The 26,313-nt window shown below is 36.0% G+C and overlaps 1 protein-coding gene across 7 annotated transcripts in view; it reads right to left on the bottom strand.

The window, feature by feature from the left end:
* KIAA1328 overlaps positions 1-26,313 on the bottom strand; it is a gene marked incomplete at its 5' end in the record, with an annotated part of 283,630 nt that overhangs the window by 252,197 nt on the left and 5,120 nt on the right. For 4 of the 7 annotated variants that reach the window (XM_081262751.1, XM_081262752.1, XM_081262754.1 and 1 more), the window contains 3 exons: positions 16,229-16,323; positions 23,201-23,346; positions 24,081-24,116. In XM_081262751.1, coding sequence (XP_081118877.1) covers positions 16,229-16,323; positions 23,201-23,346; positions 24,081-24,116 — 277 coding nt within the window. Of the gene's footprint in view, positions 1-16,228; positions 16,324-17,086; positions 17,130-23,200; positions 23,347-24,080; positions 24,117-26,313 lie in introns of all 7 variants that reach the window. The other 3 variants (XM_081262755.1, XM_081262756.1, XM_081262757.1) reach the window with 3 other exon arrangements.

Genomic DNA, 26,313 nt, shown 5'->3' with positions numbered 1-26,313 from the left:
GAAGATTTGGATCTACTTTTCCTTCTATTAGGTGCAGGGTCTCTTGTCTAACTCCTAGGTTCTTGATCCACATTGAGTTGAGTTTTGTTCATGGTGAGAGATAGGGACTCAGTTTCATTTTGCTGCATCTGAGTTTCCAGTTCTCCCAGCACCATTTGTTGAAAAGGCTATCTTTTCTCCAATGGATGTTTTTGGAACCTTTGTCTAGTATGAGATAACTGTATTCATGTGGGTTTGTCTCTGTGCCCGCTATTCTGTACCACTGGTCTACATGTCTATTTTCCTGCCAATACCATGCCATTTTTATTACTATTGCTGTGGAGTATAGTTTAAAATGGTATACTGATGCCACCTGCTTCACTCTTCTTCCTAAGGATTGCTTTGGCTATTCTGGGTATCTTATTTTTCCAGATGAATTTCATGATTGCTTTTTCTATTTCTATGAGGAATGTCATTGAGATTTTGATTGGAATTACATTAAATCTGTATAGTGCTTTTGGTAGTATGGTCATTTTGACAATATTAATTCTGCTTATCAAAGAACAAGGGAGATCTTTCCATCTTCTAAGGTCTTCTTTAGTTTTCATTGTAGAGGTATTTCATCTCTTTCATTAAGTTGATTCCCAAGTATTTTTTTTTTTTTGAGGCTATTATAAATGGGGTAGTTTTCCTAGTTTCTCTTTCAGAGGATTTGTCACTAATGTACAGAAATGTCCTTGATTTTTTTTTAAAAGAGAGAGAGAGGGAGGGGGGGAGAATTTTAATATTTATTTTTTGGTTTTCGGCGGACACAATATCTTTGTTTGTATGTGGTGCTGAGGATCGAACACGGGCCGCACACATGCCAGGCGAGCACGCTACCTCTTGAGCCACATCCCCAGCCCCATGTCCTTGATTTATGAGTGTTGATTTTATGTCCTGGTACTTTGCTGAATTCATTTATTACTTCTAGAAGTTTTCTGGTAGAATTTTTTGGATCCTCTAGGTATAGAATCATGTTGTTGGCAAATATTGATAGTTTGAGTTCTTCTTTTCCTATTTGTATCCCTTTAATTACTTTCATCTAATTGCTCTAGCCAGAGTTTCAAGAACTATGTTAAATAGAAGTGATAAAAGAAGGCATCCCTGGGTTGTTTTAGTTTTTAAAGGGAATGCTTTCAATTTTTCTTTATTTAGAATGATGGTGGCCTGGGGCTTAGCATAGATAGCTTTTAAAATTGCCGCAGTCTGGCTGGGCACAATTCAGGAGCCACTTGTCAAAAGAAACTAACTTTATTTTTAGAACTACAAACGCCAAACAAAACAACTCCTCAGGAAAAACCCCTCAGAGCCCAACTGCCACCACCGGCTTCCCCCAAGCCTCTCCCCCCAACACAACCCTCACCACCTCCCACAATCCTCCTGTTCTTGAGGCCGATTGGCTGGGTCGTGTGGGCGGAGCCAAAGAAGTCCCCCAATGAGCAGCTCCGTGGAGGAGCCAATCAGCTAGATGTTGCTGGGGCCACTGTGAGCCAATCATCAGCTGGCAGTCTGAAGGGCAGGGAAACAGCCCAATGAACATCACCGCAGAGGAGCCAATCAGCTAGATGTTGCTGGGGCCGCTGTGAGCCAATCATCAGCCGGCAGCTGGAAGTTTGCTGGCAGCTGGAAGTTTGCTGGGGCCCCTTTGGCTGTGGCTCTCAACATAAAATGTTGAGATATGTTCCTGTTATCCCTAGTTTTTCTAGTGTTTTGAACATGAAGGGGTGCTGCATTTTGTCAAATACTTTTTCAGCATCTACTGAGATGATCATATGATTTTTATCTTTAAGTCTATGTGATGAATTAAATTTATTGATTTCCGTATGTTGAACCAACCTTGCATCTCTGGGATGAATCCCACTTGATCATGATGCACAATCTTTTTGATATGTTTTTGTATTTCATTTGCCCGACTTTTATTGAGAATTTTTGCATCTATGTTCATTAGAGATATTGGCCTAAAGTTTTCTTTCTTTGATATGTCTTTGTCTGGTTTTGGGATCAGGGTGATATTGTCCTCATAGAATGAGTTTGGAAGTGTTCCCTCTTTTTCTATTTCATGGAATAATTTGAAGAGTATTGGTATTAGTTCTTTGTTGAAGTTTTTTATAAAACTCAGCTGTGTATCCATCTGATCCTGGGCTTTTCTTGGTTGGTAGGCTTCTGATACCATCTTCTATTTCATTGCTTGAAACTGATCTGTTTAACTTGTGTATATCATCCTGATTCAGTTTGGGCAAATCATATGACTCTAGAAATCTGTCAAGCCTTTGATATTTTCTATTTTATTGGAGTACAAATTTTCAAAATAATTCCTAATTATCTTCTGTATTTCTGTAGTGTCCATCGTGATATTTCCTTTTTCATCATAAATGTTAGTAATTTGAGTTTTCTCTTTCCTTCTCTTCATTAGCATGGATAAGGGTTTATCAATTTTATTTATTTTTTTAAAGAACAAAAATTTTGTCAAGTTTTCAACTGTTTCAATTTCATTGATTTTAGCTCTGATTTTAATTTTTTATTTCCTGTCTTCTACTGCTTTTGGTGTTGATTTGTTCTTCTTTTTCCAGGGCTTTGAGATGTAATGCTAAGTCATTTATTTGTTGACTTTTTCTTCTTTTAAGGAATGAACTCCATGAGATGAACTTTCCTCTTAGTACTGCCTTCATAGTGTCTCGGATATTTCAATATGTTATATCAATGTTCTCATTTACCTCTAAAAATTTTTTAATCTCCTCTTTAATGTCTTCCACAATCCTTTGTTCATTCAATAGCATAATATTTAGTCTCCACGTGTTGGAGTCGCTTCTATTTTTTATTTTATTATTTATTTCTAATTTCATTCCATTATGATCTGCTAGAATGCAGGGTAATAGCTCTACTTTTTTGTATTTGCTAAGAGTTGCTTTGTGGCATAATGTATGGTCTATTTTAGAGACGGATCCATGCGCTGCTAAGAAAGTTTATTCACTCATTGATGAATGAAATATTGTATATTGGTGTGTTAAGTCTAAGTTATTGATTATATTATTGAGTTGTACATCTTCTTCATTTAGCTTTTGTTTGGAAGATCTATCCAGTGGTGAAAGAGGTGTGTTAAAGTCACCCAGTATTATTGTGTTGTGGTCTATTTGACTCTTTAACTTGAGAAGAATTTGTTTGATGAATGTAGATGCTCCATTGTTTAGGGCATATATATTTATAATTGTTACATCTTGTTGATGTATGGTTCCCTTAAGCAGTATGAAATATCCTTCTTTATCCCTTGTGATTAACTTTGGCTTGAAATCTACTTTATTTGATATGAGAATGGAAACCCCTGCTTGTTTCCACAGTCCATGTGAGTGGTATATTTTTTCCCAACCTTTCACCTTCAGTCTATGGAAGTATTTTTCTGAAATGAGTCTCTTGAAGGCAACTTATTATTGGGTCTTTTTTTTTTTTTTTTTTTTTTTTTTTTTTTTTTTGAAATCCAATCTGCCAGTCTATATCCTTTGATTGTGAGTTTAGGCCATTCACATTCAGGGTTATTATTGAGACGTGATTTGTATTCCCAGTCATTTTGGTTTATTTTTGATTTTTAACTTGATTTGGTTTCTCCTTTGATTGGTTTTTCCTTTAGTGTAATACCTCCCTTTGCTGATTTTCATTATGGGTTTTTCATTTCCTCCTCATGGAATATTTTGCCAAGGATGCTCTATAGTGCAGGGTTTCTCACTGTAAATTCTTTTAAATTTTGTTTATCATGGGATGTTTTTATTTTGTCATCAAATCTAAAGTTTAATTTTTCTGAATATAAGATTCTTGGTTGGCATCCATTTTCTTTCAGAGCTTAGTATATGTCATTCCAGGATCTTCTAGCTTTCAGGGTCTAGGTTGAAAAATCTGCAGACATTCTAATCGGTTTCCCTGTATATGTAATCTGATTGCTTTCTTTGGTGGCTTTTAAAATTCTCTCCTTATCCTGTATGCTAGGCATTTTCATTATAATGTGCCTTGGTATAGAATTGTTGTGATTTTATACATTTGGTGTATTTGATTTTTCAATTCATTCTTCATGTCTGGGAAATTTTCTGATATTATTTCTTTGAATAGATTGTTCATTCCTTTGGTTTGTAACTCTATGCCTTCCTGTATCCCAATAATTCTTAAATTTGTTTTTTTTTTTTATGTTATCCCATAATTCTTGAATATTCTGCTCATGGTTTCTTACCATCTTCACTGTGTGGTCAACTTTATTTTCAAGATTATATATTTTGTCTTCATTTCTGAGGTTCTATCTTCCAAGTGATCTAATCTGTTGGTGATGCTTTCTATTTAGTTTTTAATTTGGTTTATTATTTCCTTCATTTCAAGGATTCCTGTTTGTTTTTAGCCTCTATGTCCTTCCTGAAGTAATCTTTTGCTTCCTGTATTTGCTTATGCAGCTCTTTATCAAAATAATATTTTGCTGCCTGTATTTGCTCTCTTATATCATCCTTTAATTCATAGACCATTTTATTTATGTACATCCTGAACTCCTTCTCTGTAATTTCTTCTGCTCCGCTGGCCATAATTCTAATGTAGTATCTTGGTTTCTTTGAGGCACTTTCTTACCTTGTTTTTTCATGTTGTTCATGTGTCTTCTCTTCTAGCACTGTGGATCTGAGGTGTTACAGTTTTTAACCCTATAGTATCCCTGTAGGGTTCCAATACTTCCCCTTTAAGAGGGAGAACAATATTAACAGATCCCAATACAAATAATATACAGCCTTAAACCAAATACCTGCTATTAAGAAATTTATGATTTTGTCACAATCTACATTATAAACAGTAGTTTTGCAAAAGGGTCTATAGTTTCTGATGGTGGACAAATAGAGAACCAGGGGTGGGATGTAGAATGAGGGGTTAAGGAGGTATGAGGCAAGGATATAGAGTTATTAGATCTTAGGAAGCTTGAGAGAAGAATCTAAAGAAGTTGGCTAGTAGCAGGAAAAAAAAGAGAAAATGATTTTGGGGGAGATATGTAAATGGGAAGACAATAGAGAGAGTACAAAAAGCAAACATAAAAATTAAGAAAAAGTAAAAATAAGAGAGAAAACAATATATAATACAACTGTAATATACTATTCAGACATCCCAGTCCTTAGTAGCCTGATTCATGAAAAGTACTTGGTTTCACAAATGTTGTGGGTGTGAAGGTGGGAGAAGGAAAGAAAAAAAAGAGAGAGAGAGAGAAAAAAAACAATCTTTAAGGAAAATACAAGGATTGTTTTTGTTGAAGTTCAGTATCTTTCCTGCTTCCCTTCTCATCCAATAGGTGAGGTTGTCTGTTGTTTGCTGGTAGTTCCACCCTCAGGATGGTAAAGGTTATTAGGGTGAGAGGTCTGGCTTGGGGGCAGAGCTCCTGGAGGTGGGATATAGTACTTGTAGTCCCTGATGGGAGACTACACCCCAAGGATCTCATTTGGGGCCCACTAGTATGATGTGAGACTTGGTCTTATCTCCTTATATAGCCTGTAGACCTCACAATTCCTGGTCTCTAATTTAGTCTCTAAACTGTATCTCACTCACCCTTTCCCTTTCGACTTCCTAATCAGGAACCTCTTTCTCTGAAGGTCTTATGGCCTGTGCTCTGAGGACTGTGCACCTGTGGTGGAGAGCTGTTTAGTAATGGGCAGTTCAGGGCCAGGCTTTGCAATCTATGGACTGGCTGTGTACCATAAGCACTGTGCCAGGTTAGTGGCTGCGGGGGACAGGGCGGAGTTGGGCACTATAGGTACCTTGATATTGCTTCTAGGCCCCAAGCAGGTGTCCCAAGCTGGGAGTTGCCCCAACTATAGATGGTAACAAAGGTATACCAAGATGGAGGCGGGTGCTTTCACAGATGGGGTGTAGGGTCAGGTTGGGCCAGCTGGTAGCGCTGTGTGAGAGTGTTCAGAGATGCAGCTCTATGGCATGCAGTGTTGTGGCTGGCGGTGGTCTCCAGACCCTGTCCAGTGTCCCCAGGTGTGTGTAGGGGACTATGATAGTGGGTATAGTGTCCCAAGATGGAGGCTACCACGGGAGTCCCATGTTGGTAGATGGGGGTCCACACGGGAGCAGCAGCCAGGATTCCTGTGCAGGTGGGCAGCCAGGGATCCCTTGCACGTGTTGATGCCAGTAGTCCTACTCAGGCATGGTGGCTGGTGGGTGAGCTTCTGGGAGTTCCGTGCTGTCACTGAGGTCTGGAGACCTGTGTGGGAGTAGCTGTGGGGGGTTCTTCTAATAACTTACAGAGAAACAGTATTCCCACTACTAGAATCCCAGGTCACAGAGTGACACAGAATACAGCCTCCCTCTAACATGCCATCTTGGATCCACTCAACTCTTAAAAAAAGAAAATAAAAACAAAAAACTAGGAATAGATGAGGAACTCCTTCAATCTGATATACTATCAAACTATAAAACTACAGTAGTTAACATCAGACTTGATGATAGACTGAATGCATTCCCACCTAAATTTCGAAATATTACAAGAATGTCCTCTCTCATAATTCCTATTCACATACCACTGGAAATCTTAGCCAGCAACATAAGTCAAGAAAAGGAAATTACAGACATATACTTTGGAGAGAAAGTAACAAAAGTGTCTATTTGCATTAATTATAATTATGAAAAATAATAATTATGTCATAACTTATAACAATAATAATTATGACATAAAAGAACCTCAAGGAATAATAGCAAAACTAGAATTAATATGTGAATTCAGCAGGGTTTCAGAAATCAAGATTAAAATATAATTCAATCACGTTTATATACTATCAACAAATATAGGCGGGAGAATGAGATGGCGGCGAAGGGAGTGCATCACCCCCATGTGCCGCGTCAATGTGCAGGAGAATGACGAGTTAAAACAGCTGAAGGCTGTCTTGTTGGGAATTTCCAGCGAAATTCAGGTGCTCCAGAATCTAGTGGAGGGATTTTCATCGCATGAGGATCGGCGGCGGGGGCTCGGTCACGGGCGATTTCTCCGCACGGAGGGTCGCACGGCTTGTTTGGCGGATTGCCCCGCGGCCGGAGTCTGCAGCACGCGCTGGGAAGCGGAGAGGTGGCAGCGAGGAGGTACAGCGCTGCAGATTCTGTGGGCTTCTGCCAGCGGTGGAATGGCTGCGCTCAGTGCTTAGTTCTGGGTTTGAGACGGAGGAGGGAAGCGGTCCAGTTTGGTTCTCCACACGGTCAGTACACAGAGGAGGCCAGCGGCCGCCATCTTGGAGAGATGACGTAATCGTCCCTGTTTTCTACTGATCTCAGCTCATTCAGCTACGGAACAGGTGATTTCAGGCTGTTATTTGCCTGCGTCTCGCAGACAGATAGCTCAGGCTCAGGGCTAGAGAACCCGCGGAGACGGCTTCTTGGAGCTCGCCCCTAGCAGAGCGTGCTCCAAGCTCTGAGCAGCCGGGTTCTGGCTCCCAGAGCTGCTTTGGCCCTGGGCTGGGGATCCCGCGGAAACTGCTTCTCGGTCCGGGTCCTACTGGGTGCTGTGGGGGCCAGAGGGGCAGAGTGGAACTGCCGCCTGCGCCCAGAACAGGCCAAGTGACCCGCCGGCGTGGTATCACGTCACCCCAACTGCAGCTGGGGCCGAAGAGAGCAGCCGCCCACGCCTGGATCAGGTCCAGCGACCCGATGGCGTGGTAGTCAAATCACCCCATTTGGAGAAGGGGCCGAGCAGAGCCGCCGCCCGAGTCTGGAAAGAAGGCAGACTTGCGACCCACCGGCGGAACAGGCCCAGAGGCCTGCCAGCGTGGTAGACACGTCACACCAATTGGAGTAGGGGCCGAGCAGAGCCGCCGCCCGCATCCGGATCAGGCCCAATGACCCGTGGGCATGGTAGTCAAGTCACCACAATTGGTGTGGGGCCAGAGCAGAGCCACCACCCGCGCCTGCAGGGTGGGCAGACCTGCGACCGACCGGCAGAGCAGGCCTAGCGGCCCGCCAGCGTAGTAGACAGATCACCCCAATTGGAGGAGGAGCACAGCCTGCAAGGGAGATTTTTCAACTATACAAGACCAATATAAATAAATAGGGGGAAAATTTCAAAAACACAACAGTTTTACCAAGCAGAAAGAAACGCGAGCAGTATGAAAACACAAGGCAAGAAAGGACCACAAGCAATGCAGGTCAACTCAACTTTAGAAGAGGTAATAGCTGCAACAGATGGAATGTCAGATAAAGAATTCAGGATATACATGCTTCAGATGATCTAGAGTCTCAAGGAAAACATGAGACAGCAAAATCAGACAATGAAAGATCACTTTGACAAGGAATTACATAAACAAATCCAGGAAGCAAAGGATCAATTATACAGGGAGATAGAGGTAATAAAAAAACAAACAAATAGAAATCCTAGAAATGCAGGAAGCAATAAACGAACTTAAAAACTCAATTGAGAATACTACCAGCAGAGTAGAACACTTAGAAGATAGAACATCAGACAATGAAGACAAAGTATTTCAACTTGAAAAGAACATAGACAGCTCAGCAAGACAGTTAAGAAACCATGAGCAGAACATCCAAGAGATATGGGATAACATAAAGAGGCCAAACTTAAGAGTCATTGGGATATAGGAAGGCATGGAGGTCCATACCAAAGGAAAAAACAATCTATTCAATGAAATAATACGAGAAAACTTCTCAGACTTGAAGAATAAGAGAGAATCCCAAATCCTAGAAGCGTACAGGACGCCGAATGTGCAAAATCATAAGAGATCCACACCTAGACACATTATAATGAAGATGCCCAACATACAGAATAAGGAGAGAATTTTAAAAGCTACAAGAGAAAGGAAGCAGATTACATTTAGGGGTAAACCAATCAGGATAACAGCTGATCTTTCAACACAGACTCTGAAAGCTAGAAGATCCTGGAATAACATATTTCAAACACTGAAAGAAAATGGGTTCCAGCCAAGAATCATGTATCCGGCGAAATTAAGCTTCAGGATGGATGAAGAAATTAAAACCTTCCACGATAAACAAAAGTTAAAAGAATTTGCAACTAGAAAACCATCTCTTCAAAAAATCCTTGGCAAAACATTACAGGAAGAGGAAATGGAAAATAACAATGAAAATCAACAGTGGGAGGTAGGACAATAAAGAGGGGAAAATAATCAAAGAAGAAAACAAATCAGGTTTAGTAACATTAATAAACAAATATGGCTGGAAGAACAAACCATATCTCAATAATAACCCTAAATGTTAATGGCTTAAACTCACCAATTAAGAGACACAGGCTAGTTGAATGGATCACAAAACAAGACCCAACAATATGCTGCCTACAGGAGACGCATTTGATAGAAAAAGATATACATAGACTGAAGGTGAAAGGTTGGGAAAAATCATATCACTCATATGGACTTCGGAAACAAGCAGGAGTGTCCATACTCATATCTAATAAAATAGATTTCAAGCCAAAGTTAATCAAAAGGGATAAAGAGGGACACTACATACTGCTCAAGGGAACCATACACCAACAAGACATAACAATCATAAATATATATGCCCCAAACAATGGTGCAGCTATGTTCATCAAGCAAACTCTTCTCAAGTTCAAGAGTCTAACAGACCACCATACAATAATCATGGGAGACTTCAACACACCTCTCTCACCACTGGACAGATCTTCCAAACAAATGTTAAATAAGGAAACTATAGAACTCAATAACACAATTAACAACCTAGACTTAATTGACATATATAGAATATACCACCCAACATCAAGCAGTTACACTTTTTTCTCAGCAGCACATGGATCCTTCTCAAAAATAGATTATATATTATGTCACAGGGCAACTCTTAGACAATAGGAGTAGAGATAATACCATGCATCTTATCTGATCATAATGGAATGAAACTGAAAATCAACGATAAAAGAAGGAAGGAAAAATCATGCATCACTTGGAGAATGAACAATAGGTTACTGAATGATCAATGGGTTTTAGAAGACATCAAGGAGGAAATTAAAAACTTCTTAGAGTTAAATGAAAACACAGACACAACATATTGGAATCTATGGGACACATTGAAAGCAGTTTTTAGAGGAAAATTCATTGCTTGGAGTTCATTCCTTAAAAAAAAGAAAAAACCAACAAATAAATGATCTCATACTTCATCTCAAAATCCTAGAAAAAGAAGAGCAAAACAACAGCAAAAGAAGTAGAAGGCATGAAATAATTAAAATCAGAGCTGAAATTAATGAAATCGAAACAAAAGAAACAACTGAAAAAATTGACAAAACTAAAAGTTGGTTCTTTGAAAAAATAAATAAAATAGACAGACCCTTAGCCATGCTAACGAAGAGAAGAAGAGAGAGAACTCAAATTACTAGCATATGGGATGAAAAAGGCAATATCACAACAGACACTTCAGAAATACAGAAGATAATCAGAAATTATTTTGAATCCTTATACTCCAATAAAATAGAAGATAGTGAAGGCATCGATAAATTTCTTAAGTCATATAATCTGCCCAGATTGAGTCAGGAGGACATAGACAAACTAAACAGACCAATAACAATTGAGGAACTAGAAGAAACCATCATTAGACTACCAACTAAGAAAAGCCCAGGACCGGATGGGTATACAGCAGAGGTTTACAAAACCTTTAAAGAGGAACTAATACCAAAATTAGGGATAACAGGATCATACCTCAACAGAGTAAAAGCAATCTATGCTAAACCACAGGCTAGCATCATTCTGAATGGAGAAAAATTGAAGGCATTCCCTCTAAAATCTGGAACAAGACAGGGATGCCCACTCTCACCACTTCTGTTCAACATAGTCCTCGAAACACTGGCCAGAGCAATTAGACAGACGAAAGAAATTAAAGGCATAAAAATAGGAAAAGAAGAACTTAAATTATCACTATTTGCAGATGACATGATTCTATACCTAGCAGACCCAAAAGGGTCTACAAAGAAACTATTAGAGCTAATAAATGAATTCAGCAAAATGGCAGGATATAAAATCAACACGCATAAATCAAAGGCATTCTTGTATATCAGCGACAAATCCTCTGAAATGGAAATGAGGACAACTACTCCATTCACAATATCCCCCCAAAAAATAAAATACTTGGGAATCAACCTAACAAAAGAGGTGAAAGACTTATACAATGAAAACTACAGAACCCTAAAGAGAGATATAGAAGAAGATCTTAGAAGATGGAAAAATATACCCTGTTCATGGATAGGCAGAACTAACATCATCAAAATGGCGATATTACCAAAAGTTCTCTATAAGTTCAATGCAATGCCAATCAAAATCCCAACGGCATTTCTTGTAGAAATAGATAAAGCAATCATGAAATTCATATGGAAAAATAAAAGACCCAGAATAGCAAAAACAATGCTAAGCAGGAAGTGTGAATCAGGGGGTATAGCAATAGCAGACTTCAAACTATACTACAGAGCAATAGTAACAAAAACAGCATGGTACTGGTACCAAAACAGGCGGGTGGACAAATGGTACAGAATAGGGGACACAGTAACCAATCCACAAAACTACAACTATCTTATATTTGATAAAGGGGCTAAAAGCATGCAATGGAGGAAGGATAGCATCTTCAAAAAATGGTGCTGGGAAAACTGGAAATCCATTTGCATCAAAATGAAACTGAATCCCTTTCTCTTGCCATGCACAAAAGTTAACTCAAAATGGATCAAGGAGCTTGATATCAAATCAGAGACACAGTGTCTGATAGAAGAAAAAGTAGGCTATGATCTACATACTGTGGGGTCGGGCTCCAAATTCCTCAATAGGACACCCACAGCGCAAGAGTTAATAACTAGAATCAACAAATGGGACTTACTCAAACTAAAAAGTTTTTTCTCAGCAAAAGAAACAATAAGAGAGGTAAATAGGGAACCTACATCCTGGGAACAAATCTTTACTCCTCACACTTCAGATAGAGCCCTAATATCCAGAATATACAAAGAACTCAAAAAATTAGACAATAAGATAACAAATAACCCAATCAACAAATGGGCCAAGGACCTGAACAGACACTTCTCAGAGGAGGACATACAATCAATCAACAAGTACATGAAAAAATGCTCACCATGGCTAGCAGTCAGAGAAATGCAAATCAAAACCACCCTAAGATACCATCTCACTCCAGTAAGATTGGCAGCCATTATGAAGTCCAACAACAACAAGTGCTGGAGAGGATGCGGGGAAAAGGGTACACTTGTTCATTGTTGGTGGGACTGCAAATTGGTGCAGCCAATTTGGAAAGCAGTATGGAGATTTCTTGGAAAGCTGGGAATGGAACCACCATTTGACCCAGCTATTCCCCTTCTCGGTCTATTCCCTAAAGACCTAATAAGAGCATGCTACAGGGACACTGCTACATCGATGTTCATAGCAGCACAATTCACGATAGCAAGATTGTGGAACCAACCTAGATGCCCTTCAATAGACGAATGGATAAAAAAAAATGTGGCATTTATACACAATGGAGTATTACTCTGCATTAAAAAATGACAAAATCATAGAATTTGGAGGGAAATGGATGGCATTAGAGCAGATTATGCTAAGTGAAGCTAGCCAATCCCTAAAAAACAAATGCCAAATGTCTGCTTTGATATAAGGGGAGTAACTAAGTACAGAGTAGGGACAAAGAGCATGAAAAGAAGATTAACATTAAACAGGGATGAGAGGTGGGAGGGATAGGGAGAGAGAAGGGAAATTGTATGGAAATAGAAGGTGATCCTCAGGGTTATACAAAATTACATACAAGAGGAAGTGAGGGGTAAGGGAAGAATAATACAAGTGGAAGAAAGGATTTACAGTAGAGGGGGTAGAGAGAGAAGAGGGGAGGGGAGGGGAGGGGGGATAGTAGAGGATAGGAAAGGCAGCAGAATACAACAGACACTAGAATGGCAATGTGTAGATCAATGGAAGTGTAAATGATGTGATTCAGCAATCTGTATACGGGATAAAAATGGGAGTTCATAACCCACTTGAATCAAACTGTGAAATATGATATATCAAGAACTATGTGGGCTGGGGATGTGGCTCAAGCGGTAGCGCGCTCGCCTGGCATGCGTGCGGCCCAGGTTCAATCCTCAGCACCACATACCAACAAAGATGTTGTGTCCGCCAAGAACTAAAAAAAATAAATATTAAAAAAATTCTCTCTCTCTCTCTCTCTCTCTCTCTCTCTCTCTCTCCTCTCTCACTCTCTCTTTAAAAAAAAAACTATGTAATGTTTTGAACGACCAACAAAAAAAAAATAATGATAAGTTATTGACTTAAGAGGATGAAAGTTACCCCTGTAATCCAGATTTTTCTTAATATAGATTGAATTCTAGCATTCTATCAAAAAAAAAAAAACGAAAAAGGCAGCTTTACATGTATGAAGACATGAATTGGTGTGAGCATATTTTATATACAGAGATATGAAAAATTGTGTTCTATATGTGTAATAAGAATTGTGATGCATTCTGCTGTCGTGTATTTAAAAAATAAAAGCAATTTTAAAAAAAACAAATATATAAAAATCCAAATTAAAACCATAATACCATTTACAATTACCCCAAAGAAAATTAAATATTTAGATGTAAATGTGAAAAAAATGTGTATAGGACCTATATCCTGAAAGTCACAAATATCTATTAAAAGGAATATAAAACTTCAATAATTCGAGACTAGCATATTCATGGATTAGAAGACTCAAGATAGGAAATACTTCATTTCTTCCTAAAATTGATCTATAGCTTGATGTAATATATATTTAAAAATCAGCAGAGTTATGAAAGAGTTTGACAAAGTCATGCCAAAATTATTACAGAGTTATGAAAGAGTTTGACAAAGTCATGCCAAAATTGGAAGAGAATCATAAAGTAGAAGGCATCATTCTACTCAGTATTAAGTTTTATTATTCTGCATCTGTACGGTAATTAGATCATTGGAAAAGGGATAAACACCTAGATCAATGCAAACCAAGGAACCCAGAAAGAGACCACACAAACATGACCCATGCTGAAATCTGGCAAACATTCACAAAAACTTTCAACAGGACTGGGGATGTGCTCAGTCAGTGGTAGAATGTTGATCTGGCATGTGCAAGGCCCTGGGTTCAATCCCCAATATTAAAAGAAAAAAAAAACAAAAAAACTCAACTTAGACATCACCAGTATGCAAAATTAACTCAAAATGAATCATGAACTTAAAACAGAAAAAAAATGTTAGAATTATCTAGTTGAGATGAAAAACTTTTGTTTTATAAACTTTTTGTTTTTATAAGACTTTTTGTTTATCCTGGGAAAGGATGAAGAGGCAAGCTACAGGCCAGAAAAAAAATACCTGGAAACTACATAGCCTACAAAGGATAAATAACATATAAAGAAACTCAAAACCCAACAATAAAAAAGCCCAAACATCCAGTAAGAAACAAGAAAATGAATAAACAGACATTTCACTGAAAAAATACAGTGGAAATAAGCATATGTAAAAATGTCCAACCTCACTGGCCATTAGATAAATGCAAATTAAAATCAAGATGAGATATTAGCAATAAGCACCTATGAGACTTGCTAAAATAAAAATTAACCACAACAAATTTGTTAGCGAATTCAGAGGACCTAGACCTCTCTTGCATTGCTGAGAATATGAAATGGTACAATCATTGTGGAAAATAGTTCAGCAGTTTCTTACAAACATGCACTTAGGATACAATATCCCAAAGAATTGTATGTTTACACAAAACCTATACATGAATGTTCAGAGCAGTTTGGTTTGTACCTGTCAAAAACTAGACACAACCCAAATGTTCTTCAAAAAGTGAATAGTTAAACAAACTGTACTACCTCTACACTATGGAATACCATAGAGCAATAAAAAGAAACAAAGTATTAGAAAATATAACTTGGATGGATGTAAAGAGAATGATGATTGAAAAAAATCCCATCTTAAAAAGTTACATACTATATGATCCCATTTATACAACTTTTTTGAAGTAACAATTAGAATAGATGAAAAGAAGATTAGTGGTAGCTTGGTATTAGGTAAAGGGCTAAGATGGAAAATAGTGTCTAAAAAGACCTTATAAGTGTATTTGTTAAAAAGACAACAAGAGTAATCCTTGTAGCAGGACTGCTTTATATAGTGATTGTACACAAAAACCCACGTGATAAAGTTTCATAGAAACAAATGCACATTCAATGAGTACTTAAAATTGATGAAATATGTAAAACATTAATGAAATCTTTCAATGTCAATTGTTGATACTATACTATAGTCAATCAAAATATTATCACTGGCGGGCTGGGGTTGTGGCTCAGTGGTATAGCACTTACCTAGCATGTTTGAGGCACTGGGTTTGATTCTCAGCATCAAATATAAATAAATAAAATAAAGGTCCATCAACAACTAAAAAATATTTTTAAAAAATATTATCACTGGCAAAAACTGGGTAAAGTTGTAGGATATTGTCCTATAGTTAAGCAAAATATCACTGCTGATAACAGGGTAAAGGAATGTGTTCTGTCTGTATTATTTGTAAAAACTGCCAAGTAAATCTATAATGATCTCAAAACAAAGTATTTTTTTTTGGTGTGAAACAAAAGAGTATCATGTTGCTACTTCATTTTATTTCTGAATTTTGGATAAGAATAAAATAAATATTCATGCCTCTGATATTGATAAAAATTAAAAAATGAAATAAATACTAAGCTAAATTAATAATTAAGGCAGAAAGGGTAGTTTATCCTTAAATAAGAATTCCAATTAATGTGAAACAAATATGGAAAATAGAGTAAATATTAGAAGATCACTGTAATAGCTATAAAAGGCAATGGTTCTATGGATAGATGTTACTGAAAGTCAGTTTCAGAGAAAACAGTATATTGGAATAGTTCCAGTGGATCTCCCCCAAAATATGTGCTTTGGTTTGGCTAAGCATCTTTGAAAGTTTCATGTGTTAAGGTTTGGTCCCAGCTGATGATGCTACTTACTGGAAGATGGTGGAACCTTAAAGAGGTAGGACCTAGAGGAAGGAAGTTGGGTCATTGGGGGTAGGTCCTTGAAAGGAGGTGATATTTTGGGTAATAGCCTTTTTATTAAAAGTCTTTGCTCCTATAAGATCAATGACATAATGACATCAAAACATACTGGCAATTTTCTGTTTTCAAAAAGAGCTGTCTCTCATATAATAATGCATTTCATAGAAGGTCCCCCAACCTCACCTGGCCAATTCTTTAATTAAGTTTGCAATGCGTCTTTTGTCTTCCAGACATAAATCCTTCAATGATACACTCTTCATTCCTCGCTCGCAGAAATTCTAAAACAAAACAAAACAAAATCTTCTGGTTAACTTTTTCTAAAAATATTTTTAAAATCTTTTGAAAATCCTATTAAAATAAGCATGGAAAGTAAAATTTCTTAGATATCTTTTATCTACTAGAACACCATTTACCTGTTTTATTTAAATCTACTGTGAACTCAAAACAGACTAAGGAACTGATTATGAACCAGAGAATACCAGGGAATTTACACAGAAAGTGACACAAGAAGAACTTTAAAAAAATGTTCCTACTAAAATACTAGAAAATATTAGGAAAACAACTTTCCCTTGGTGAATGTCACAAGAACAAGTGCCTAATAGAAGATACTGAGGCCATGTGTTGTGGCGCACACCTGTAATCCCAGCAGCTCGGGAGGCTGAAACAGGAAGATCACCAGTTCAAAGCCAGCCTGAGCAACAGCAAGGTGCTAAGCAATGCCGCGAGACCCTGTCTCTAAATAAAATAAAAAATAGGTCTGGGATGTGGCTCAGTGGTCAAGTGCCCCTGAGTTCAACCCCCAGTACTCTTCCGCTCCCCCACTCACCCAAAAAGATACTGAGAACCTTTAGTAAACCATAGTCTCAAGACTGTTTAAAGATACACTAAGATTGGCAGATAAAGTATCAGTTACTAAGCATTCAAAATACTCTAAGGTCCACTGTAATAGTAGTATTAGATCAAAGAATAATAATTGTAACAGCTAAATGTATATATAGAGCTTACTATATGACAAGAATATTCTAAGTACTTTGTACTTACTATTCCATTTCACTTTCACAACAATGCAGTTAAGGTATTATTCCTGTTTTACATTGAGGGTACATAGCCTTCACAGGGTTACAACAGTTAAACAGCAGAATCAGGACCTAATATAGGTTCCATAGTCTGTGCTCTTAAACATTATACTATCCTATTTTTTATGCTACAAAAAAAATTCTCTGCAGTCCTTTAGCAACATTAAAAGGGATCTTTAAAGGTATATATAACTCAGGCAGTCACAGGGAACCACAGGTAACATTTAAAACAAAAAAAAAGAAACAATGATTCTTGGCATTTGTGCAACTACTTAAGTAAGTCACTACAACTTCAGATAGCCAAGACCAACCAAAAGATCCGTAAAATTAATTCTGTAAATAGTAAGAATCAAAGGTGGAGAAGGATTTCCTAATAGGAAAGAGGATGTGAAAATAAAATGAGTTTGCTTTTGAGTGTGTTCAATTTAAGATGCCAGCAAGACATTCATGTAGAAATGTCCAAGCAGGAAATTGGAAAGGTGGAAATTTCAAGTCAGTATGGTTTTAAAAGATAATGTGTGGTATTATGGATGATGTTTAAATTTTTATTTCCTTTATACCTTTCTGTGTTTAAATTTTTTCTTTAATAACTCTAGATTATAGCAAAAATTTTTTAAAAGATAATTTTTTAAAAAATCAGCTAGAATTTTTTTTTAAATACCATTTTCCCCATTATGTCAGGGAGAGAACTTTTTATTTATTTGTGTGGTGCTGGCATTTGAACCCAAGACCTCACGAATGACAGGCAAGTAGTTTACCACTGAGCTACATCCTCAGTGCCAAGCTAGGATTTATTAAAAATTTGCAGTTGATTTAAATTTAGATTGGCATTTTAAAGTATAAGAATCAGAAACATAATACTGTAGAGACAAAAAGTTTGAAGAGAGTATAGGGCCAAGGGCCTGGGGTTATAGCTCAATATAGCTCAGTTGGTAGAATGCTTGCCTTGCATGCACAAGGCCCTGGGTTCAATCCCCAGCGAGAGAGAGAGAGAGAGAGAGAGAGAGAGAGAGAGAGAGAGAGAGAGAGAGAGAGAATAGGGTCAGTCAATTGTGCAGTGCTAACAATTGAAAAAGTCAAACAGATTGGGGAAAGAAGGCACTGGATTTGGCAATAGAGAAATTGCTGATAACCTATGAAAAGATATTTAACCAGTGGTGCAGTGAGTGAAAGACCAAACAAGAGAAACTCCTGCACACAGACGAAAACTTTAGTCACTGTGTTATATAGCAAAAACTTAAAAACACAAATGTCTTACCATCTAGAGAACAACCAAACACTGACATATCTATACAATGGAATTATATATGTACTGGTTGTAATGCTACTGACTTTGGTCTTTAAACAAAGACTTCCATGTTCTGTTTTGAAATTCTGAAGTTGGGACTTTAGAAACCTCTTTTCTCCTTGGTCACTTGGCTCTCTGATAAATTCTGCTGCTATAACTAAATGGAGACCAGATGTTGTTAGAGGAAGAAAAGATACATCTCTTCCTATTTGTTTCCTAGTACTGTCAGTGTCAGCCCTGAGTTACTCACAGAACAGCTGATTTTAGTTTCTAATTTTTACCGGCCCCTGCAGAACTGGCCTTTATCAGATCTCCTGAGGGATAGCAGAAGCAGTCAGCCTGGTGCTCCATCATCAAAAGTCCAAGTTCCAGCATAAGGGGCCCTTCTCCCAAGTTTCTAAGTCTTAATAATTTCAACTTGTTCTGCCTGTTCACCCAACCTTGGAGATTGGTGGTTGTTTCTTGTAGCTATTACTTTCATGATGTCTTAATATTCCCTTTTGGACTTTTGGTTTTCTAGCAGATACTTAACAACTCTTTACATTAAATATTCTCAGTTAAAATAACTGAATAAGCCTTATTAATTAAAAGAAATAAAACATAACTACATACAACAACAAAAAAAAAATCCCATGATCACCTTTAAAAGCTTAAAACTAAGCTTGAAAAGAATCAAATTAATTCCAAATAATACTGGTCCAAAATAAAGCTAAAGATTATTTCTAGAAATACAGAAATACACAACAAGGTGAAATTTATACTGTCTGATGACATCCAATAAAAAAAAACAATCAGGCAGGCAAAGAGGTGGTAAAACATAAGCCATAATTAAGAGAAAAAGTATTCAATTAAAATCTACCTATAAATAACATGGGTGATAAAACTGGTAGACAAAAACAGCAAAAATTAGTTTAACAATATTCTGTATGTTCGAGAAGCCAGAAGAATGACTCAACATGTTAAGTAGAGACATGAGTGTTAGAAATAAAAATAAAAGACCCAATCTGAACTTCTAGAGATAAAAATTAAATTGTTGCATATGTAAAATGCACTGAATGAAATCAGTGGCTAATTAGACACTGCAGAAGAAAAATGGCTGATGAATTTGAAGACACAGGAATAGGAATACAAATCATCCTAAGATAGAGAACAACAAAAAGAAAAAAGAGCAAGGGACCTCAGAGTTGTGAAATAATTCAAGCTTAAGTGAGGTCATCAAAAGAGAAAAGGAGGAGATATGAAAATATCTGAAGAAACAACAGCTGAAAAGTTCCTGATTTGATGAAAACTATAAACCTATAGACCCCAAAAGTTTAATAAAACCCATTCAAAAGTGGTATTTAGAAAACTATTCCAAGGCATACTAAAACTAAATTGTTCAAAATCAGTGACAGAGAAAATCTTCAACGCAGCCAGAATTTACACATTTACACAAACACACACACACACACACACACACACACACACGAAGAATAAAATAGGGATGACAGTGGATTTCTCAAAAACAGTGCAAGACAGGCAACAATGCAACTTTTTTTTTTTTTTTTTTTTGGAATGTGAAAAAAAAATTTATTTGCTCATTTCTAGCATTTGAAATACTCCTCAATGACTTCCTTGGCTTGAGATTCTTTGCCATAGTCCTTAACAACTACACAACTGAAATCAACCACTTTACAGGGTTTGCCCTCTCAGTCAATTTTACAGAGGCCTACCCATTCTCTTAGTTTCTGGTTGTCATCGACCTTAATTACATTGATTTGGTGCTCAGCACAAAGGCCTCCACCAATTTGACATACACAGGCTCATTACAGTTGGCTGCAAGCACACAGAGATGGGCCTGGCCCATAATTTCTCTCAAAGTCCAGATGCTTCTGCAACAAACATCAGCTTCATGTTTCATTAATTTAGCATAATGCTTGATTTGCTAACTGCTACAAATGAGGCTCAGGATTCTCAAGACAATGAGAATAGAGTCACAACCCATTTAAACACACACACAAAAACTGTCAACTGAGCATTCTATAATCAGTAAAAAACATCTTTCAAAAATGAAAGCAAAATACTCTTTAGGTGTACAAAAGCTGAAAAAAAATTCATTTCCAGTGTGTTCTCATTATACTGTTAAAGAAGTCCTTTATCCTGAAAGAAAATATGAAATGAAAACCTAAGATATACAAAAGGATAAAAATACCAAAAATACCAACAACATGAGTAGATTTAAAAAAAACTTTGGTTTGATTTTTTAGATCTCTTTAAAAGGCATCTGAAAAGGAATCCAAACTGAAAAGTAATATGTAATGTTATCTCTATTCACAGATGGCATGATCTTTTATGTAGAAAATTATAAGGAATTTACCGAAAAAAAAAAGTTAGCAAGGCTATAGGATACCAGATCAATTCATAAAAATAAACTATTTCTATATACTAACAGTGGACTTAACAAGAAATTAGGAAAACAGTTCCACACACAATAGCATTAAAATGTATGAAATACTTGACGATTCTATAATTCCTATGAAAATACATGGGACCCAAAATAGCTGAAAAATCTTTCAAGAACAACAAATTTGGAGGACTTCCCAATTCCAAAACTTCCTGCAAGGCTAGACTAATGAAGACAGTACTGGCATACATAAAAAATATAAATCAAAGGAACAAAAAAAGGAGTCCAGAAAATAACCCTTATATTTATGGTCAACAGATTTTTGACAGGATGCCAAGACAATTAAAAGGAAAACGACAATCTTTTTCACAAATGGTTTGAGACAACTGGATGTCCACATGCCAAAAAAATTAGCTAGGTTAATACCTCACACCATACACAACATTTAATTCAAATGGAACAAAGATTAATAAGAGTAAGAGCTAATGCTATAAAACAAAAGAAAATTTAACCATAAATCTTGTGACCTTAGATTGGACAATAACTTCTTGGATCTGACACCAAAGCAAGGGAAACAAAAGAAAGCACTAGAAAAATTGAACTTTATCACAATTAAAACCACCAAAAAAAAAAAAAAACCTGCATAGAATGGGAGAAAATACTAGCAAATTGTATACCTAATAAGGGACTAAGAAATGGAATCTAAAAAGAATTTTCATAACTCAACAATAAAAAGAAAATTTGATTTAAATACATCTGACAAGATATTTGTCTGAAAAAGATATAAACATGGCCAAGAAGCACATAAAAAGATACTCCATCATTAATCATTAGGGAAATTAAATTAAAATCACAATGTACTACCACTTCACAAGCACTAGGGTTGCTATCATCAAAAAGATGGACATAAACAGTGAGAATGTGGAGAGTTGGAGGCCACACACATTGCTGGTAGTAATTGTACAATGATGTAGCCACTTTGGAAAATAGTTTGGCATTTTGTCAAAAGGTTAAACATATAATTACCACATGGCCTAGAAATTCTAACTATATTCCCAAGAAAGCTGAAAACATATTTCCACATAAAAAATTTGTATATGAATGTTCATGGCATAATTATTCACAACAGCCAAAAAGTGAAATATCACAAGTCTCTTAACTGATGAATAAGCAAAATGTTTTCATCAATAAAAAGAAATTAAATAATGATAAGCGATAAATATAGATGAACTCTGAAATCATAGTCACAGTTAAATCCTGTAGAGTACTAAACATAATCATCAATAACAAACTAGATATTAAAAATGTCTTTAATGTCTTTAAGAATATAAATTAAAGATTGCAAAATTTTCTCTATAAAGAGTCTGATAAATGTTTTTGGCTTGTTTATTTATTTGTTTTTGATTTTTTATTTGTTTTAATTAGTTATATATGACAGTAGAATGCACTTATATACTTTGATATATCATACATAGATGGGATATAATTTCTCATTTTTCTGATTATATATATTGTAGAATCACATTGGTCATACAGTCACATACATACATAAAGTAATAATGTCTGTTTCATTCTACTATCTTTCTTATCCCCACATCCCCTGCCTTCCCCTCCTTTCACTTCCCTCTAACTAATCTAAGGTAATGCTATTCTTTTTTTTGCATTACAATTCTTAATACGTGTTTTTGGCTTGTTGTCATGCAGTCTCTAGATATAGATAATATGCAAAAGAAAAAGCATGGGTAATCTCAAAAAAAAAAAAAAACAGTCAGCAGGAGATTTGGTCCAAAAGACATAGATTCTAAAGCCTGACTTGAACTCTGCTTGAGAAAAAATATAACAAAAACTAAAGTAAAATAAAGAAATTAGAGAGGACTTGCACCAAAAGAAAGTGCACATGCAAAGACAAAGATGAGAAGAAATCGATGACAGGGCTATGAAAAGTGAGAATCTTTATGATATTATTTTCTAAGTAAATGTAATGATAATAATGCAGGTGAAATTTCCTTAATAAAGTGTCATTATTATATAAGGGTTTATCCATCAACAGATAAACAAGAACAAAACTCATAAAGGATATTCAATTTTTTAAAAAAATCTTGTTAATCTGATTCATTAATGCCATACAGATCAGAATGTAGATTGTTTGAGACATAAGATACTATATTTTCCTAGCTAAGCCTTAAAGTTTGTCTAGATATTTTGGAACAAACCTTTGAATTTTATAGATATTTCATATTCATAGTCAGCATTATCAAAGGTCCTTGAAGTTTCTGTATCTTTTAAGAATGTTTGCAGATCACCTAAAGTTCTTTTAAAAGCTCTTCTACCCATATTGGCAAGCACTTATTTTAAAAAAATGAATAATAAGAAAAAGTAAAAATTAAAGTAAAAATTAGGATACTCACCTGTTCATTTACTGAATCTCCTGCACCTTTTAAAGACTTCATAGAGACTGAAGCATCAGCCACTCTGAAAGTCTTATTACCTCTAACATCAGCTTTTGGACTTATCAACTTGTGTCTTGATCTGGTATTTCCTTCTGTAGAAATTCCTAAGGATTTTCATTAAACAAGATTTTGAAATTATATTTTCTCATTCTCTTAAACCCTCCCTTCATAAACCTCTCCCTTAGTATCCTCTACTTTATGGGAGCTGATGGGAAAAACGTACTTTATAAACTTCTTTTAAAGTTCTCTTAATATTCAATGAATCATGAAAAGGTGATATTTTAGAGAAATACTTTAAAAAGCCATTGGGAATGTTTTTAAAAGGTGTCGTGAACAGTCGTAAACCTTAAAACCAATAAAGTACAACATACCATAAATAACTTAAGAGAAATCAAAGATAGTTTTCACCAAAATAGGATGCCTTCAATGATTCCATTTTACTACTTCTCTATTAGCCACCAATAAACTTTAGAGAGTCTCTTAATATCCCTATATCAAGAAGTTTCCACACTTTTCAAAACATTAAATTTAGGCTATTTTTCATTTTAGAAATTTTCAAAGAATCTCTTACTTCATAATATGTGAAATAGTGTACAAGTTCATTAAAAGTTGATTTGCCCAACCACTGCCCAAGATGAATCAGTATTTTAAACCTCAATAGGGTCTGGTCAAATACACAAAAATAACTTGAATTTTTGAATTTGTTGTGAAGTAACAATTTTAGATTTAGAATTTGAAGGACTGTCCTGCATTCAAGAAGGATTTCTTGATGTTTTATATTCTCCTAACACTTAAGAAGCAAAGGAGGTTTCCCAAATTTGAACATAGAAAGTCATACCTGGAACATATACTACTGATTGTTCTTCGTCAGAAACTATGAAGGAAGACATAAAGGAAAATACTATAAAAGATTATATCAGGGGCTGGGCTATACCTCAGTTGGCAGAGTGCTTGCCTTGCAAGCACAAGGCCTTGGATTTAATCCCCAGCACCATAAATAAAAGTAAGATTATATCAATATCCAAATGTTGCACCTACAATGTCTGTTATCAATTCTTCATCTCTTTTGACTGGGGAATTTACAACTAACTTCTAAAAACAAAACTAAACTAAATTACTTTAATCCAAGCAATTGAATTAAATGTAGCAAAATAATATTCTTTAAAAATTCATCTTTATATAGTCACATACAAATTGTTTCATACAAATTCTGAAGGCTTTATTCCATGAAACTTATATCTAATCTTATTTCCAAATAGGATATCTTATAATATATGTTCTGCTATTAGATTCCTTTCCATTCGTGCTCCAGTTTGCCCATTATTGAGAAACTGACAAGTTATTTTAGAATAAAGAATATAAATAATTTCAAGACAGGCTCTAGCTTTGAAGAACAAACACTATTTGGCAAGTCAATTGAGCAAACACAAAGGCAACATTTATTTTTCTGCAGTATATTCATGAAATGTCCCATGAAGCCCTGATACTGAAACTGAAAGAAATTTAAGACCAATAAATAAGTAAATAAATAAATATTTTGAATTTCAAAAGAAGAAATTTAGAAATGGTAAAATCATAATGTTGCTATAGAAAGAGAGCCAACATAGCTTTTTTTCTAGAAACAAAGTCCTATTTAGAACCCTATCCTGCGAGGTCTACACTTTGGTAATTTTATGTTACACTTCCACAAAAGAAGCCTAGAAACAATTTTCTTTTCAAACAATAGAAAATTCAAAGTTTTCTGTTCTTTTGTACACTGTTTTCAAAGATTTCTGGATAAAAGCAATTATTAACTATAGGCTTCTGGAAAAGGCTAGAGTGGATGTAACACATTCAAAAAGTCAATATTTTTTAGCTGAGCAATTTTATCAACCCTAGTAATAGAGTCTAGTCTTTCCAGGGAACACTGACTGGAAATGCCTAGAATCCTATAAAAATACTAGGAATGCTAGATGGTGTTTACTGTTTGCCAGCTGGATTCTCACAGATCTCGGCATTAGCACATGTACTATCATCATAGGTTTCAGATTTGTGCTAATAATGAGTGCCCCTAAATTTTCAATTTCCTCAAACATCAGGGATGGAGCTTAGATTTTAGGAGACATATAAGGCAAGTAAACCAAAAAGTTAGAACCTCCACTCCAAAGAAACTGACAGCAACTAGTGTGAGAGCAGAAAGAACATTTCTAAATTTACTGATATCCAATCTAAAAATAACCTTATAAAATGAAATTGTACAGGCTTCTCAATAACAAACACTGATTCATATTTTTAATATTCCTTAGGACAAGCACAGGGCCTTGTAAGCACAGCAGGCGCTCAATCCATGTTTATTTGCTATTTGAATTGTACTTAGAAAAGAGATCTGATTGGGGGGGCAGTGATTCATGACAATGATGCTAGACCCTCTATAAATGGCTGTACTTTTAAGTAGAAGGGTACAGTAATGAAGAATTTTCAGTTTTCTCCAAAGATGACCTATGGAAAGACTAACATAACTCAATCTTAGAAAATGTACAACACTTCCGTACATCACTTATGAAGGAGCCTGCTCACAATTGGAAGAGATCAGCCCCTGAACCCCACTGAATTTTTCAACTTGATTTGGAAACTCAAGTATTTCTTACTTTGTTTTCTCTCCTCAAACTTGACAACTTTACCCATCCTTAGTGTCAGCTAATAACTTCGCCTCCTATTTCTTAAAAACAAAACAGAACCAATTTCCCCAGGCTTCCATCAGCATATCTACTGACCTTTCCTGTATCTGTGCCCATAGACTCTGCTTTCTCTTTTTGCTACAGATGAACAGTTCTTTCTCCTATCTAATACCAACATACCATTATACAAATTTTTTTTACCAAAGGGTATTGCTCCTGATATTCTCCCTTTCTTTCTCCTGAATCAATTATTTTTCCTATTAAACTGTCTACATTAGCATGGAAACATGTAAAAACTTTTTCCAGGAAAAAAACCCTCTTCTCCAACCACTACACCAACTTTGCTCCCCTTCATAGCAAAACTTCTCAAGAGACATTTACTGTCTCCAACTCCTCTCTTCCCAGTCTTAAACC

The sequence above is a fragment of the Spermophilus citellus genome (genome assembly GCF_964194105.1).
Source record: "Spermophilus citellus genome assembly, chromosome: 12".
NCBI classification, from domain to species: Eukaryota; Metazoa; Chordata; class Mammalia; order Rodentia; family Sciuridae; genus Spermophilus; species Spermophilus citellus.
The sequence above is the reverse complement of the archived record's forward strand: the minus strand, read 5'-3'. Positions and strand labels throughout refer to the sequence as shown.